At 41.3% G+C, this 17429-nt stretch overlaps 1 protein-coding gene across 2 annotated transcripts in view; it reads left to right on the forward strand.

The window, feature by feature from the left end:
• The window catches only part of ITPR2 (inositol 1,4,5-trisphosphate receptor type 2), a 588791-nt gene that overhangs the window by 250219 nt on the left and 321143 nt on the right, over positions 1-17429 (forward strand). For both annotated transcript variants that reach the window (XM_061417573.1, XM_061417572.1), the window contains exons 27-28: positions 16725-16814; positions 16928-17053. In XM_061417573.1, the coding sequence (XP_061273557.1) occupies positions 16725-16814; positions 16928-17053 (216 nt within the window). The remainder of the gene's footprint in view (positions 1-16724; positions 16815-16927; positions 17054-17429) is intronic.

Raw genomic sequence — 17429 nt, forward strand, 5'->3', positions numbered from 1 at the left:
ACAGTTTTATTTATGAAGTTCATTTGTTCAACTTTTTAAAAATTATTTTTAGTGGAGTATAGTTGCTTTACAGTGTTCAGTTAGTTTCGACTGTGCAACAAAATGAATCAGCCATACATATACATATATCCCCTCCCTTTTGGACTTCTTTCCTGTTCAGGTCACTAGAGTGCATTAAGTAGAGTTCCTTGCTATATAGTATGTTCTCATTAGTCAATGCTCTGCTGACAAAGGTCTGTATGGTCAAGGCCATGGTCTTCCCAGTGGTCATGTGCAGTCGTGAGAGTTGGACCATAGAGAAGCTGGAGCATTGAAGCATTGATGCCTTTGAACTGTGGTGCTGGAGGGGACTCCTGAGAGTCCCTTGGACAGCAAGGAGATAAGACCAGTCAATCTGAAGGGAAATCAGCCCTGAATATACTCGTTGGAGGGACGAGTGTATTTCAACTGATGCTGAAGTTGAAACTCCAGTATTTTGGTCATCTGATAAGAATGGCTGACTCATTGGAAAAGTCATTGATGATGGGAAAGTTTGAGGGCAGAAGGAGAAGAGGGCATCAGTGGATGAGATGGCTGGATGGCATCACCGATGCAATAGACATGAACTTGGGCAAACTTTGGGAGATGATGAAGGACAGAGAGGCCTGGCGTGCTGCAGTCCACAGGGTCACAAAGAGTCGGACAAGACTGAGCAACTGAACAACAACATGAGTTATGTATTTTATGCACAGTATCAATAGTGTATATGTGTCAATCCCAGTCTCCCAGTTCCTCCCCTATTCCCCCCAACTAGGTATCCATACATTTGTTCACAATGTCTTTGTTTTCTTGATGTAGCCATAATTGAGAGAGATTTGCTTACATTTCTCACTGTAGTGGTAAACTTATCAGTTTCCCCTGTAGTTCTATTAACCTTTATATGTTTTAAGTCTATTTTATTAGATACATATAAATTTTAAACTGTTTTTAACTAGAAACAAAAACGTTTTATCATTTGCCAGTTATTTTCTTCCACTTGTGTTGATATTGTTCTGTGTCTTCTGGCAGCATTACTGCTGTTGAGAAGTTTATTGTGTATTGAACGTGGTGGTTTAGTCACTAAGTCATGTCCGACTCTTGTGACCCCATGGACTGTAGCCTGCCAGGCTCCATGGGATTCTCCAGGCAAGAATACTGGAATGGGTGGCCATTTCCTTCTCCAGAGGATCTTCCCGACCCAGAGATCGAACCCTGGTCTCCTGCATTGCAGGCAGATTCTTTCTCAACTTAGATATGAAGGAAACCTCATATTGAATAGTGGTGCTTTGATTCTGATCTTACAACTGCTCAGTCTTTTCATTCGTATCTGACTCTTCGCATGTTACTTAAACCTTATTATTTTTTTCATATCAATTAGTTTCTTTTTTATATTTCCCATACCTGAGACTTTGTGCTGAATTTGAATAATTTCTTTAGACTTGTCTAAGTTGCTTTTCAGGTATGTCTTATTTGTAGTTAACTTCACTTCTTTTAAAAATTTCAGCCATTATACTTTATCACACCTGTGACTTGATTAAAAAATCTTTTTGGTCATTTTTATTATCTGTTGTCACTTGCTGATTCTTGTGATTCCACGTGGCTATTTTATGGCCTTGTATGTAGTGCTAATTCCAGGATCTGAAGTACTTGTGAATTTCTTATGTTTTTTACACTTGTTTCATTATCTATTTGGTCATCTTTGATTATGAGCTCATATCTTCATTTAATAGACTGTTTTTAGAGCAGTTTTAGGTTTAGAGAAACATTGCACAGAAAGTATAGTGAATGCCTATACATCCGCTCCTTCCTTCCCTTCATTTTTCTATTATTAGCGTGCATGCAAGAAAAGTTGCTTCAGCCGTGTCCCACTCTTTGAGACCCTATGAACTGTAACCTGCCAGGCTCCTCTGTCCATGGGATTCTCTAGGCAAGAATACTGGAGTGGATTGCCGTGCCCTCCTCCAGGGGATCTTCCTGACCCAGGGACCAACACTGAGTCTCCTGTGTCTCCTTCATTGGCAGGCAGGTTCTTTACCACTCGTGCCACCATTAATTAATATGGTACATTTGGTGCAACTGATAAGACAATACTGATACATTATTATTAACTGAAGGTCCTAGTTTATTTCAGGTTTTGCTCTTTGTTGGAAAGGCTACCCACCCACTCCAGTATTCTGGCCTGGAGAATTCCATGGACTATACAGTCCATGGTGTCGCAAAGAGTTGGACACGACTGAAGGACTTTCACTTTCACTTCACACACACAGAACAGAAAGGAAACAAAGCCTGGCTCCCAAGGAAGATGGAAGGTCTGACCAGAAACCCATGTTAGAACCAGGGGTACCTAAAGGAAACACTCAGTGATAAACCAGGGAAACGCATGGCCCATGGAAGAGCAAAGGGGTACCTGTTTTGTCTTGGTAAAAGCCAAAATGGGGAGAAAAACTCTCCTGAGCTCAAGACAAGTGCACTTGCACTCAAGATTTGGGACTAGAATTCCCACTAGTAAAAGGCCCCAAAAGTTCCAAGTCAAAAACTCTGATTAACATATTCACAAAATGTCATATCCCAAAGTGGCTCTGTAAGGCAAATGAAATCTTCTCTGGATTAAACAAACCCCAGAGGAATTCACATATTCCAAGGAATCTAAGTTCATAATACACTTTTAAAATTACGAAATATCTAAATAAACACATTCCCAAGGACTTCTACAAAAGTAGCCAAGTTAAAATTCAAATGGCCCTCCTGTTACAAAACCACTCGATCCTAGATACAAAGCCTATTTTAAGTATATTTCTGGGCTCACTGGAAATGGAGGGCAACTCTAAAGACCCCACCTTCCCTCTGTTATTGCTGTTGTTGTTTAGTCGCTCAGTCATGTCCGATTCTTTGTGACCCCATGAACCACAACATGCCAGTTTTCCCTGTCCTTCACTGTTTCCCAGAGCTTGCTCAAACTCATGTCCATTGAGTCAGTGATGCCATCCAACCAGGGCATCCTTTGTCTCACCCTCCATCTACCAAGTTAGAAAAGTAACCTCAAACCTGATCAGAGAGTTCTAAGCTTCTGGGCAACATGGTAAGTTTCCCTGAAGACAAATGCCAGTAACTCTGCAACTCAGAAAGACAAGTTAACTCTAAGCAAATACCAAGATTGGGGCGCTAAATCAGACTCCTGCCTTCAGACGTCTCAGGCTCACAGTGCCCTCTGGCCACAGGTTGAGGTAATCCCACATACTGTAAGGAGCAAAACATGCCATCTTTCGGTCTCCAAGATACCAACTCGAAACCTACACCCAAATGTTTACAGCAGCTTTACGCAAAATGGCCCCAAATTGGAAGCAATCAGAGGTCTTTTAATAGATGAATTAGGATAAATAAACTTTAGTATATCCAGATAACGGAGTAGTATTCAGCGATAGAAAGTGCTTACAGGTTACAAAAAGAACGAAAGAACCTCAAATGTATATTGCTAAATGAAAGAGGCTAGTCTGAAAAAGAAGGCTGAGTGCCGAAGAACTGATGCTTTAGAATTGTGGTGCTGGAGAAGACTCTTGAGAGTCCTTTGGACAGCGAGGAGATCAAATCAGTCAGTCCTGAAAGAAATCAACCCTGAATATTCATAAGGACTGATGCTGAAGCTCCAATACTTTGGTCACCTGATGCAAAGAGCTGACTCATTAGAAAAGACACTGATGCTGGGAAAGATTGAAGGCAGGAGGAAAAGGGGTCAACAGAGGATGAGATGATTGGATGTCATCACCAACTCAATGGACTTGAATTTGAGCAAGCTCCAGGAAATGGTGAAGGACAGGGAAGCCTGGCATGCTGCAGTTCATGGGGTTGCAAAGAATCAGACACAAGTAAACAATTGAACAACAACAAAGTCTGAGAAAGCTACATACTGTATGAGTCCAACTGTATTCTGGAGAAGGAAAAACTATACCTGAGACAGTACAATGATCATGGGTCCTCAGAGGTTCTGGGGTGTAGAGATTAAAAAGAGAGGAACAAACAGGTGGAGCAGAGAGGAATTTTAGGATGATGAAACTCTTCTATATGATACTATACGTAGCATTACACATTTGTCAAAACCCGTAGAGTCTAACAACACACAAAGTGAAAGTGAAAGTCACTCAGTCGTGCCCAGCTCTTTGAGTTGTGTGTGTGTGTGTGTGTGTGTGTGATAAGTTAAAACTCAGTTGTTGGTTATCAACTCTGGCTGATACCCTTAAAGGCCAACAAATGGGTCAGTGCTTGATTATTACTTGGAAATGTCATGTATTTTTCTGGTTTCTGGCCTCCATTTGTTTCTTTCTCTTTACTAGTAGGAAATAGTTTAGGACTTCCCTGGTGGTCCAGTGGTTAAGAATTCGCCAGCCAGTACAGGGGACATGGGTTCGATCCTTGGCCTAGAAAGCTTCCACATGCTGTGGGGCAGCTAAGCCTGTGTGCCACAGCTACTGAGCACACACACTGCAACTATTGAAGCACTGGTGCTCCAGAGCCCATGCTCCGCAACAGGAGGAGCCACCATAGTGAGAAGCCCCCGCACTGCAAGGAAGAGTAGCCACCACTCGCTGCATTGCTCGCAGCAGTGAAGACACAGTGCAGTCAAAAACAGAGAGAGAGAGATCGTTTAAATGTTGTTTTTATCTATTACTTCTTCTGCTGCTGCTGCTAATTCGCTTCAGTCACGTCTGACTCTGTGCATCCCCATAGACGGCAGCCCACCAGGCTCTGCCATCCCTGGGATTTTCCAGGCAAGAACACTGGAGTGGGTTGCTATTTCCTTCTCCATTGCATGAAAGTGAAAAGTGAAAGTGAAGTCGCTCAGTCGTGTCCGACTCTTAACGACCCCACGGACTGCAGCCCACCAGGCTCCTCCATCCATGGGGTTTTCCAGGCAGGAGTACTGGAGTGGGGTGCCATTGCCCTCTCCAATCTATCACTTCTGGATGTTGTGTAATCAGAGGGATTTCTCTTTATTTCTGCTTTAGATAGTTCTTAAAAGTAGAAAACTCTTCTGTATTTTGAACCCATATATTTATCCTTGTAAGCTCTTTTTGCTGATGCTAGATTTGAGCCAGTGTGAACCATATCTGGGGCTTCCCCTGTGGCTCAGTGGTAAAGAACCCACCTGCAGTGCAGGCAACATAGAAGACTCAGGTTCGATCTGATCCATGGGTTGGGAAGATCCCCTGGAGGAGTGCGTGGCAACCCACTCCAGTACTCTTGCCTGGAGAATCCCATGGACAGAGGAGCCTGGTGGGCTGCAGTCCATTGGGTCACAGCAAGCTGGACATGACTTAAGTGACTGAACACACATGCATGATCAGACCATATCTGAACCTGCTCTACTTGATTGCTTTCATGTTTCTCCAGAGCACCACTCTTCTTTTGAACATTCTGCTAAAGGTACAACTTTATACCTTCACCGTCATGCTTCCATATCTTTGTACACACCTGAATTTCTCGTTTCCTTTCTTAACGTTTGATATGTAGAATCAAATCTAATATTTGAGATATGATGCTTGCTCTCAAAGATAACACAAACAGAATAACACCCACAAAACAGTATGACAAATGTATGGTTAAATATTGAACTGTTGTATCACAGAAAAGAGAGATCAGTGTGGGCGTGACTGTGTGGAGAAGACTTCACTGTTTTATTTCTTTATGGCTGAGCTGGGTCTTTGGTGCTGGGTCTTTGGCTTTTCTATAGTTGTGGCAAACGGGGGCCACTCTCCAGCTGTGGTGCAGTGGATTCTCATTGCATGGCCTCTCGTGTTGCTGAGCATGGGCTCTAGGGCAGATGGGCTTCAGTAGTTGTGGCTCGAGGGCTCAGTAGTTGCAGCTCCCAGGCTCTAAAGCACAGGCTCAATAGCTACGGCGCACGCGGGCTCAGTTGCTGTGTGGCAAGTGGGCTCCTCCCCCGACCAGGGATCAAACCCGCCTCTGCTGCATTGGCAGGTGAATTCTTTACCAGTGAGGTGCCAGGGAAGCCCAGCTTCACTGTTTTAAAAGGTTGGGAGGATTTCCTTAGCTACTAATTCAGGAATAATCACAAGAGAAGCAGAATTCAACAGAAATAAGTGGTTTGTATTTGAAGTGGCTGGACATTGGGAACCCTTGAAGATCTGGGGGAAGGATGGCTCAGCAAAAAGAGCCTAAAGGTGGGGACCAGTTAGAAGCCTCCTGTTCAAATTCAGGTGTGACGTTAGGTGAGCATGAGCTCAGGAGGCAAAAGTAGAAATGGACACAAGAAGCCAAGAGAATGGTACATTTCTAATGGATTAATATACGGAGAAAAAAAAAGTGAGAGACTATAGACTTACTAACTTGTACGCAGCCAAATAATCTATGTTATGCAATGAACCAACTGCCAGAGATAGTGACAATTTATTGTAAACAGGATGAAATATATCACAATATCAATGGAAACAGCCAGTAGCAGGCAGCACGCACTCTGGCAAGCCAGTACAGATAATAATCCTTTGTTGTGTAGTAAATCTTTACAAAGGCTCTAAACACAGGATGATTGCCATTGTTTTAAAACAGCTCATAATGTTCTAACTTTGTGCCTGCTTAGACATCAGAAAACCAGATAACAGTACAGTGAGTCTTCATTTTGGTAATAAGAAATATTTCCAATAGCATAAAAGTATTTTTCTTTCCCTCAGTGATAAATTTTGTTTATCTGGGTCAATAACTGAACTGAACTGCTGTGCCTTTCTTAGTCGCTTCAGACATGTCCGACTCTTTGCGACCCCATGGACTGCAGCCTGCCAGGCTCCTGTGTCCATGGAATTCTCCAGGCAAGAATACTGGAGTGGGTTGCCATTTCTTCCTCTAGGGGATCTTCCTGATCCAGGGATGGAACCCACATCTCTTGCATTGGTAGGTGAATTCTTTACCATTGAGTCACCTGGGAAGCTCTGATAATCCACCTACTAACACTATCAAATCTCGATGTAACCAAAATTATCCTAGTATTGTAGTCGATCTCATATAAACACGGTGGAGGATGGGGTAGATTGGGTCTTCTAGTAAGCTCACTGCGTCCCTAGTACATATAAGCTTTATTACCTATTATATCTTACAGGGTTTCCCTGTTAACTTACTTTCAAGGGCATTAAAAAGGACATCGTTGCTGAAAACTTAAAAGCTAGGGTATATATAACAAGTTGACAGTCTCTGTAGCATTACTAGTTCATTACATTCAAATGCATGTTGGCTTCTAAATATAAGAAGGAGGGATTAACTCAGGAAATTAGATCTGAGTGGGTTAAATCAGGATTGCCCTTTATGCTCATCCATCTCTTTATAAAGAGTTGAAAAGCAAGCCATGGAGGCATCACAGGACTTCTAACAGAAGTTCCCACTTGTGTTAGATATTTTGGTTGTTAATTTTCCTTCACAATGATTGTGCTTCTGTGTCTGTGTATGTATATAGATTTATCTCTACAAATGGTTGCCTGCTTCTTTAAAAAAAAAGGGGGGGGAGGGGGTGCTGCCGGGAGCTTCTCTCCTGGCTCAGATGGTAAAGAATCTTCCTGCAGTGCAGGAGACCCAAGCTCAGTCCCTGGGTCCAGTAGATCACCTGGAGAAGGAAATGGCAACCTGCTCCAGTATTCTTACCTGGAAAATTCCATCGATAGAGGATCCTAGTGGGCTGTAGTCCATGGGGTCTCAAAGAGTTGGACACAACTGAGTGACTAACATTAAAAAAAAAAAAAAAAGAAATTACAGTCTTCACAATCTAAAGTCTGATGTTTAAACTGTCTAGTTTTTTTTTTCCATCAAGGACTATTTTTTCTTTGGGGGTTTCTAATTGATTTTTTTCATATCTCTGCATTCAAGATTCCTATCTGTGTGTTTGCACTTCATTTTTTTTTTTGTCCTTTTAATAAGTGTGTGATGTAAGGGGCAGAATTAACTAGAAAATGTCCCTGGGGGCTTACTCTGGGTTGCCTAGGCAGCAAGCTGGCTGGCTGTTTGCTGGAGTTGGGGTGGGGGGTGGGGTGGGACAGGAGCTTCTCTCCCAGGAGGCCCTGCACTGATCTGACTTCTCATGCAGACCCCTGGCTTTTGCCTCTCAGCAGAAGGAGTCTCATTTGTATGGGCCTCATAGCTGGTGATCCTGATCAGTTCCTGCAAATAGCAGGCACCTAAATCCAGACTGCTTGGTGCCCAGGATGTTTTGTGTACCTTCAGAGACCCCTTATTCCCCAACTTGCCCTGTGAGAAGTTGTGCTGAGATGGGGCGGAGGTTGTTAGTCAGAAATGTAGACCCGGGATGGTGTCCAGCAGGACAGTCACAACTCTCTAGGGTGATTGGAGGCTGGGGGACACATGCCTTCCCTTCTCTGCCGACCCTTGGCTTGCGTCTCCCCCGCTCCCCCCAACCCCACCACCCTTTCCCAGTAAGACTCTCCCTAATCCCTGCCAAGTGATGCTGTGAGTCCTCCTGACCATGCGGCAGCCACACAGGGGTCCATCTAGGGTGAGAGAGGTTATTCCTCACTTTATTTCTATGATTATTTTAAACATGTGCTTGTGTATGCTAAGTTGCTACAGTCGTTTCTGACTCTTTGCGACCCCACAGACTGTAGCCGCCAGGGTTCTCTGTGCATCGGATTCCCCAGGCAAGAACACTGGAGTGGGTTGCCATTTTCTCCTCCAGGGGATCTTCCCGACCCAGGGATCAAACCTCAGTCTCTTAGGTCTCTTGCATTGGAAGGCAGGTTCTTTACCATTAGCATCATCTGGGAAGCCCATTTTTAAAACATACATAAAGGTCTTTTCAGAAGGTTTCTTAATTGTTTCATTTCCATGGGAATGACGGAGTCTCATTATTGAGTTTTTTGTTATCTACCTTAGCATTCGCTTTCCTCACAGGTATTTAAATTTTAGTTTGCAGATTTATCTTTCTGAGAGAATGAACTGAGTTCCTTCCTTCCTTTCCTCCCGCCCCTTTTCTTTCCCTCTGCTTTTCTGTCGACAGCCCTTCCTTGTCTGATGGTTTCTGTCTTACCTCACATCCCTGTACTCTTTAAAAGCGAAGCCCAGTTTACATTCTTTGCCGACCACTTCTGATCTTTTTTCTTTGATGAGGCAAACAGGCAAGGAGGCTGTTCCTTCTAGAAAGATATCTTGAAAGAAAGCTATGCTTTCCCAAGTGTTAGGACTTTTGATTCTGCACCGCAGGGAAATAGTTTTATATAATCTTCGTTTCTCTGGCAAAACTTGTGATTGACCAACTAACTCTTGGCAAAAGTAACTGATTGGATGTCTAACCTTCATGGCTGGGTACAGAAAGTGTCCATGAGTTTCCGACAGAATCTTCCTAGATGATCTGACTTATGTGGGACTCTATGGTAACTGGATAGAGAAGTTTTATCCATTTATTTGGGAGAGTGCTTGCGTGAATTTTCTTTTTATGGAATTTGTTTTCTTCATTTTCTGTTTTTGCCCTTAACCTCCTTGTATGTTTATTTTACTTGTTTATATCAGATTACGTATTTCTGTCCTTTATGTCTGAGCTGATGTTACTGAAGGTGATTTCTGCATATGAGTATCACTTTAATAAGTCCTTTCACAAGACATGCAGCTGAAAACTAATTTTTAGTCTTGAGCCAAATGCTACTTATACGCATCTTCATTCTATTTGTTTGTAATGCAGATTCTTAAATGTAGTGCTTTTATCTCCTGAATTGGTTTCTTTGAATTATTTCCAGGATAAGAAACTTTTTCTCCCTCTTGTCTTCTGGCCTGCATTTAAAATTAATGCTGTTTTATTATTTCCCTTCATGTTGTAGAGAAAGTTACCATTTTATTCGTTTTTTCTACTTTGCCATTTGTTCTCAATTTTATTTGAATTTGGTGATCTCAGGTGGCTTTGGCCTGCAACAGCTTGAAGCAGGGTTTCGATTGCTCCTAGAGATTGAGGTCAATCCTTGACACTGAGAGCACTGAAGCCACGCAGCTAGACCTCAAGGGACCAGTGGCCAGTGACAAGGCCCTGGCCCGTCAGCTATGTAGAAATGAATTTCCACAGAGAGATGGAAAGTAGTGAAAGAAGTGAAGTGTTTTAATAAACCCCCCTCCTAATGGAAGAGAAAGAATACTTGTGGATAGACACACGGGTGGTCTCAGAGAGAAAGTCGTGTCCTCATGGAGGTTTGAATCCCTTTTATGGGGCATTTATTCTGGGTTTCCTTTGGCCAGTCATCTTGCTTTGCCTGGTTCCGAGTCCATGTTTGCTGTGTATCAGGATCCTCCCGTATGTGTGCACACAGCTCTTAGCCAAGATGGATTCTAGTAAAGGGGCCTGTGGGTAGGTTGATATCACTTACTAAAATGTGATGTCCCCTCTCTTTTGATCTCCAAGGGGCCTTTCTGTGCATATGTAGTCAGGGAGTTCTCCTTGACTTCGAGAATGAGAAATATGTGGTCCCTATCTCTTACCTGGACAGGGCTCATCTCCTCTCTTGCTCCTGCTATTTTAGAGTATCTGTCCACAGGGGAGAAACCAGCTGTTCACCCTGAGGCCCATCTAGCTCCTGCCTCATTGGTAGTGAGGAGTCTAACTTCCTATGTTTTTTTCCCTCAGCAAGTGGCTTACAAGGACATTATAGAAGTTGATTCATTCAAATCAGAGCACACCTATGGCACTGGGCCAAAAAGCAACATTTCTGTAATGACTGCTTGCTAAACAGGGAGTTGAAGAGAAGGTGCTGGTTTCTTCCCCCCGCTTCTGTCCATGCAGCCCTCTTCTCACAGCCGCATCGGGGTTTGCTCTGAGGTGACTGCGACTAGGGTTGCTTCCCTCACATATGTCAGGTACTAGGCATGTTCTCTAAGGGCTCTGTTGCGTTGCTGTTTTCACTTCCTGCACAGTGCTGTGTTATTCTTGGTCACCCTGCTAACTAAAGGGTTGCCTTTCCTTTCTACATTTTATATAACACTGCTGAGGATCATATTAAAAAGTATTATAGTTTCCCTGGTGGCTCAAAGAATCTGCCTGCAATGCAGGAGACCCGGGTTCAATCCCTGGGTCAGGAAGATCTCCTGGAGAAGGAAATACCAACCCACTCCAGTGTTCTTGCCTGGAAAATTCCATGGACAGAGGAGCCATGACTGAGCGACTAAACCACCAAAGTATTATAGAAGGTGTTATGTAAAAAGTACTGTACATGACTGTGCCAGAGGTACTATAGTGGGTTCTTATCGCACGCCTATGGAAACAGCTCTTAGTTTACTTTGAACATACCTATCATCAGTACAGTCCCTATTTTTCTGAGTATCACTTTAAGCAACAAGAAAGCACTCCAGTGGCACACACTTTTTTGTTACTTAATCAGAGATACTGATAGTCAAAGAGATTTGCGGTGTTTTCTAGGACATCTGATTAAGCATCATCAAATACTAATAAAAATGACATCAAATGAATAAAAAAATGTCAATATTTGTATTATCTTGGGACAAAGGAAAAGCAAAGAGGTTTGGAGTAAGACTGAGAGTATGGTTTATCCTCTAGAAGGGTAGAAATTTGTGCCCAGGTTGAGGGAAATCTGGAGGAAGATTATCTGCCTGTATTAATGTCTTCACCAAGTCTTAGAGCAGCCTTAGGTGTCAACCAGGGAAGCCGAAACTGTCAATCATGACCCCATGATGGTATGTATTAGCTTTACTGCCAAGGTCAGATAATTAGATTCAGGATGATGTAAGAGTTTCTGTAACCCCTTGAATATCATCATAAATGGCTGGTATGTGATGTAACTTTTAGATGGATGGGAGAAAAACATACCTCATCCTCCCACGGCAGGGCTATCATTCAGTTGTCTGAAGGAGGTGATATTTAATATGAAGAGCTTCAATTAAATTATAATCTGGTTGGTCACTCAAGCATCAAAGTCTGATTATTAGATTTTTTTAGTGTGTTTTGGAGGGAGGTGAGAAGGAGAAAGGGTGGCATTTGACATCTGAAGTTGGGAGGAGGGTGACTGGTAAATGATGCCACTGATTCGGTTGAGTAGTAGATACAAGAAGAGAAGGCTAGGGATCCAGATGGTGAATAGAATGCTTTCCAGTCTTGCTAACTTGATAGCATTGCTGAAGAAGGACATCCTTTCACTTCACTGGGATTGGGCCAAAGCAAAGAAATGCACTGAGCTATTTTAATCACAGCTGTGGTGGATGTAGGCGTTTCTACATTGTAGAATTTGGAAAGTTCTTTTTTAAAAGCATGATTGACCTTGTTTAAATTAAGGAGCTAGATCCTCATTAACTTGTGCCCATGTTTAGTTCGCCATATGATTCATACAATATTATTTTCTTATATCATTTTTGCTGTTTATCTAAAAAGAGTTTCTTTACCTGATGCAAAATAAGTGTGGGAGCAACGTGATGTTCAGAGCCAGTATTTGCTTAGGTATTCACTCTGAGCATGTCTATGCTGACCATCTAATTTCTAGACTCTTCCACAAATTTCTAGACCCTTCTAAACTACCCTTGCTATGGTGTTTCAGAATATACTGCTTTATGTTACTGTTGTTGTTGTTCAGTCACTAAGTCATGTCTGATTCTTTGCGGCCCCATGGACTGCCACACACCAGGCTTCCCTGCCATTCACTATCTCCCTGAGTTTGCTCAAACTAATGTCCATTGAGTTGGTAACACTGTCCAACCATCTCATCCTCTGTTGTACCCTTCTCTTCCTGCCTTTGATCTTTCCTAGCATCAGGGTCTTTTCCAATGAGTTGGCTCTTCACATCAGGTGGCCAAAGTATGTTACAGTATATACTATGCAATTAAAAATCTAGCTGCCTCAATAAAATCACTTGACTAAGTGGTTCCCATATTCCATTAGAGGAAATAAATTCAAATTCTTCCAGATGATAGGAAACAATTACAGTAAAGTACAAGTATCTTTGCAGTGCCTTTCTTCATCACTGTTGTCAAAAGCATAATTTAGGTATTTAGCATAAGCATGGCACTGCTCTCAGTGTTACACATTTTTTTTCCTGAGCCTCCTCAGCTCTAGGATTCTGCATAAATTACACTTCTACATTTTACACCTTACTAATATGTCGTCATTAGCATAAAGCCAGGACTTTGTAGATTTGGCCACTAACCTCGGGACAAAGAGGTATAGGATATAAAAAAAATATAATCAATTTCTTTCCTTTCTGGAGGAAGACAGGACAACTTTACTCGGAGCATCTTGGCATTAATAAGAAAATAAAGCCTAACTGTAGTTATATAGTTTACATATTTCTTAAATTCCCCTGATCACTGCTTTGGGATCATCCAGATGTTCTATGAGTTAATATTTTTGTTCGGTTTAATTACATTGAATTATTTTCTGAAATTAAAAGGGGCCGTTCATTGAATTCTCCAGCATTGCCTCCTTTGTTGACTGCTGGCGATTTTAAATTAAAATAATTTTTCTTTATAATTCCCATACTTAGGAAGTTTAGCATTGTCTACATCCTCCCTTGGGCAGAACTAAAGAGCATAACTTTTGTAATGTAGTACATCTTCCCTGAGATTACTTTTCTTAAAACAAGACAGTTGCTTTTTCTGCAGGCCGTTGCTTGAAAAATAGACTTAAATATATCTGCCAAAGCTTTGCCTGTATATTTGACTGATTTTTTAAAAAGTTGAAATATATCAGAAAGATCTCCTTTCCACCTTAGGAGCTTTGTCAGTCTTTAGACTTGGTAACATCTTAATCTTGGACTGGAATACAAACTTAGTTTTCTTTAATATTTTTTCTCTCCCAGAAAAAAATGAATATGGCCTTTTTAAATTCAACCTTCACCTTTGTGATCAGAAAAAGGAAATTTAATTACATTTCTACCTTTGCAATGTCTACTTCTCATCAATAAATTATTTTTCTATCAAGTAGAAACCCTGTTTCTCTCATGCTGTGACCTCCAACCTCTTCCATCCAAATAGCTTCCATTCATATGAGGCACAGGGGCCCTTTCCCTCTTCTATTAATACGTTGGCCTCGCTTACGTATATATTTTTACATTTTCTTCTGTAACTTTTTTGGATTTACTTAGTGTTTATTGTCTTGTAGATACTATCTCCCATTCTTTTTTCTCTTTTGTTTACCTAGGCTGGAAATTGGCTTGCTTTCATTTCCTTCCTAGGATTTATTAGCATAGATGACACAACCCTGGAAGGTAACAGGAACAGTGTTAATGCTTTCTGTGTTTTTATTCGTGACTTTTTGTGGTTCCAGTTCCATTCGGTGAAAGTGACAAGGTGGTCAGAAAATCTTGGACAATATCCTGTCATAATAAAACAAAGTGGAATTTAAAGACAGTGGTAGTGAACCAGAGAATCAGATGCTAAAGACAATTTTAGTAATTGAGTCATTGACACATAAAACAATTTTAGTACAGTAGATTATTCTTTCAGGAAACTTAGTGGGGGTAATAATCCAAGATGCAAGATGACTTCCCAGAACGCACGGTGTCATGGAAAGTGCTGTTAGCCTCCACTTGGGTTGTAGTTTCAGAGTTCAGAAAGAATCAGTAGAGGATAGAAAATTTTCACCTGCAGAAACAGGGATGAATCAGAGAGAAAAGGTGGGGGAGATGGAATTTAAAAATCTGAGTTTCAAAAGTTCTGTTTCTCTGAGACACAGCAGGGAATGCAGACAGTTTTGTGGATGATACTGGATGTTTTCAAATGCAGAAGAGACAGCATCATGTAGGGGAGTTTTCTTATGCTCAGTAAAATGAGAGGAGTTACTTGCTAAGATGGAGTTCAGATGGAGAGCCTCCATCTTGGATGATGTTTGCCTGGAGAAAAGTCAAAGAGAAACATGGAGCTTCCTGAGCAGTGGTGGTAACTCCATACCTGACCAAGTCACTCTCTTGCTTGAAACCTTGGATCAGAAATTTTTGACTAGCAAGGAAAACACAATGATTTTTCTTTCTTGGTTTGAGTTTATTTTGTGATTTGTCATGGAATGCAGTAGGAAAAATAGGGACAAATAAAATTGTGTCAATTAACTTCATTTTTTTTTTTTTTTTTTACTTTCTCCTAAGCTTAAATTACCTGGAGAAGGGAATGGCAACCCACTCCAGTATTCTAGCCTGGAGAACCTCAGGGACAGAGGGCCTGGTGGGCTGCTGTCTATGGGGTCGCACAGGGTCGGACTTGACTGAAGTGACTTAGCAGCAGCAGCAAGCTTAGATTGGCGTCCCATTTAACTGTGAGAGCTCAGCACCTTCAATGTAGTCAGGAATACAGGGGGTTTTTTAAACTACCCTTGATATTCATCCCAAGTGCAATTTTGTACTAGTTGTAAATCAGGGAGGTGGTCAGGCCCCACTCCACCTAATTGCCTCCTTTTGTAGCATGCTTTGTCAGTTCTTGTCAGTTTCTCTACACCATTGTGCTTTCCTTTCTCCAGCACCTTTGGGTAAGGTGACTTCACCTAACCAATGTCCCCTGCCTTTCGTGTGTCTCTCGTACTTAACTGAACTGTTTTCATCTTTCAAGACCTTGGCTTAAACTTGCCCTCCTTCATAAAGCTGTCTAAAATTATATCTAGTCTCCTTCTCTCTGTCTCTTTGAATAGTAAATTCTGCTCAGTTCAGATCTTTGTTTTCATGTTTCTGCCTGCTTTCTTAGGTAGACTGTAATTTCTTGTGGAAAGAACCATATCTTCTATTTCTTTTATGTCCACTCACCATTGTCTAGTACGAGGCATGCATTAAGGATTAGTAAATGTTTGGAGATTGTATTATAACTGGTGTTTTATTTTCATATGATGACTCCAGTAATTAGTATTTAAAATATGTACATTCCTTAATATTTGTCTTTTATTGTGCTACTGCAGATAATGGTTGTTATAATAAAATGTTTCTGGTGTTCTAGGTCCTATTAATATACTTTGTTAATTTAAAATATTTTTAATTTACATTTTCTTTTTTTTTTTTTTTTAATTTTCATGGTCTATATGTGGTTGTTCGCCCCCCAGTCATGACTCTTAAGAATGTCATGGTAACCTGTCAGAGAATTCTTGGTTTGAGGTGTTTTTACCTCCCATCTCTGAAATTTTGCTTCATTATGATATGCTCCTTCAGTCTTTTTTTTTTTTCCAGCAGTTTATCCCTGATAATAAAATTTTGCCTGCTGTGCCCTGAAATTTTACCATTCCTTTTTCTATAGGCCATAGAAGATCTGATACATTTAGCACAAGGAAATGCACTGAGAATGTTACCTGTTATTCCTTTCCTTTCTAACTTACTCATTAATTATTAGTAATGCCATAGATCGTGTAATGTCTTCTCTTTCGGCTGCACTGGGACTCCCCTGAGGCATGTGGGGGCTTTGCTAGTTGAGGCACATGAACTTAGTTGCCCCATGGCATCTGAGATCTTAGTTCCCCAACCAGGGATTGAACCCACATCCCCTGCATTGGAAGGCAGATTCCACTGGACAACCAGGGAAGTCCTAGATCTTGTAATTTGGTTGTTATTGGGAAGTGGTCATTTGCATGACTCCTTGCAGCCAAGAAGCTTTTGATGAGATAAAAAAGTACCAAAGAAACATTTAAGTTGAATAATAAATTCATCACAAAATAACTTCAAAATGTATTTCTTATTTATTGCAAAAGAACCAAATGTATTACGAAGCTATACAGAACATAAAATACATCTTTGTGTTTATTTTAGGACTCAAACATTTTAAGTCCAGTGCAAGATGGAACAAAGAAACCTCAGATTGACAGCAATAAGAGCAACAACTATCGGATTGTAAAGGAGGTCAGCAACTAGTTTTATGTGGGTTTATTTTTGCATGGCAAAAGAGTTTTGCCTGTTGATTATATTTAATATTGTATTTTCTATGGTTAATGATTTTCTTCTTGTTTGGAAAGATTTTGATTAGGCTCAGTAAACTCTGCATCCAGAACAAAAAGTGTCGCAATCAACATCAACGATTATTGAAAAATATGGGAGCCCATTCGGTGGTGTTGGATCTGCTGCAGATACCCTATGAAAAGGTGAGTTTTTAGGTTCTGTTTTCCTTTTTTAATTTTGAGGCAATTTCAGTATAGCAAAGTTGCAATTAATATTTTCCCCAAACCCTTTGCAAGTAAGTTGCCAACCTGATGCCCTACTTCCCCTGGGTCCTTTAGTGTGTATTCCCTATGAACATCACCCCATAATACCCTTCCAGATTGAGAAAGAACATGGCACTCTGCTGCCATCTCATCCTCACGAGCCATTCACATGCTCCCATCATCCTAATCACGTCCTGTTTGACAAAAAGATCCACTTCAGAAACAGGTGCTGTTTGGTGTCATGTCCATTTAAACCTCCTCATGCTGGACCTCTCATGACCTGGACACTTTTGAAGACAGACCAGCCGTTCTGAAG

Source organism: Bos javanicus, chromosome 5 (genome assembly GCF_032452875.1).
Source record: "Bos javanicus breed banteng chromosome 5, ARS-OSU_banteng_1.0, whole genome shotgun sequence".
In the NCBI taxonomy this organism is placed as follows: Eukaryota; Metazoa; Chordata; class Mammalia; order Artiodactyla; family Bovidae; genus Bos; species Bos javanicus.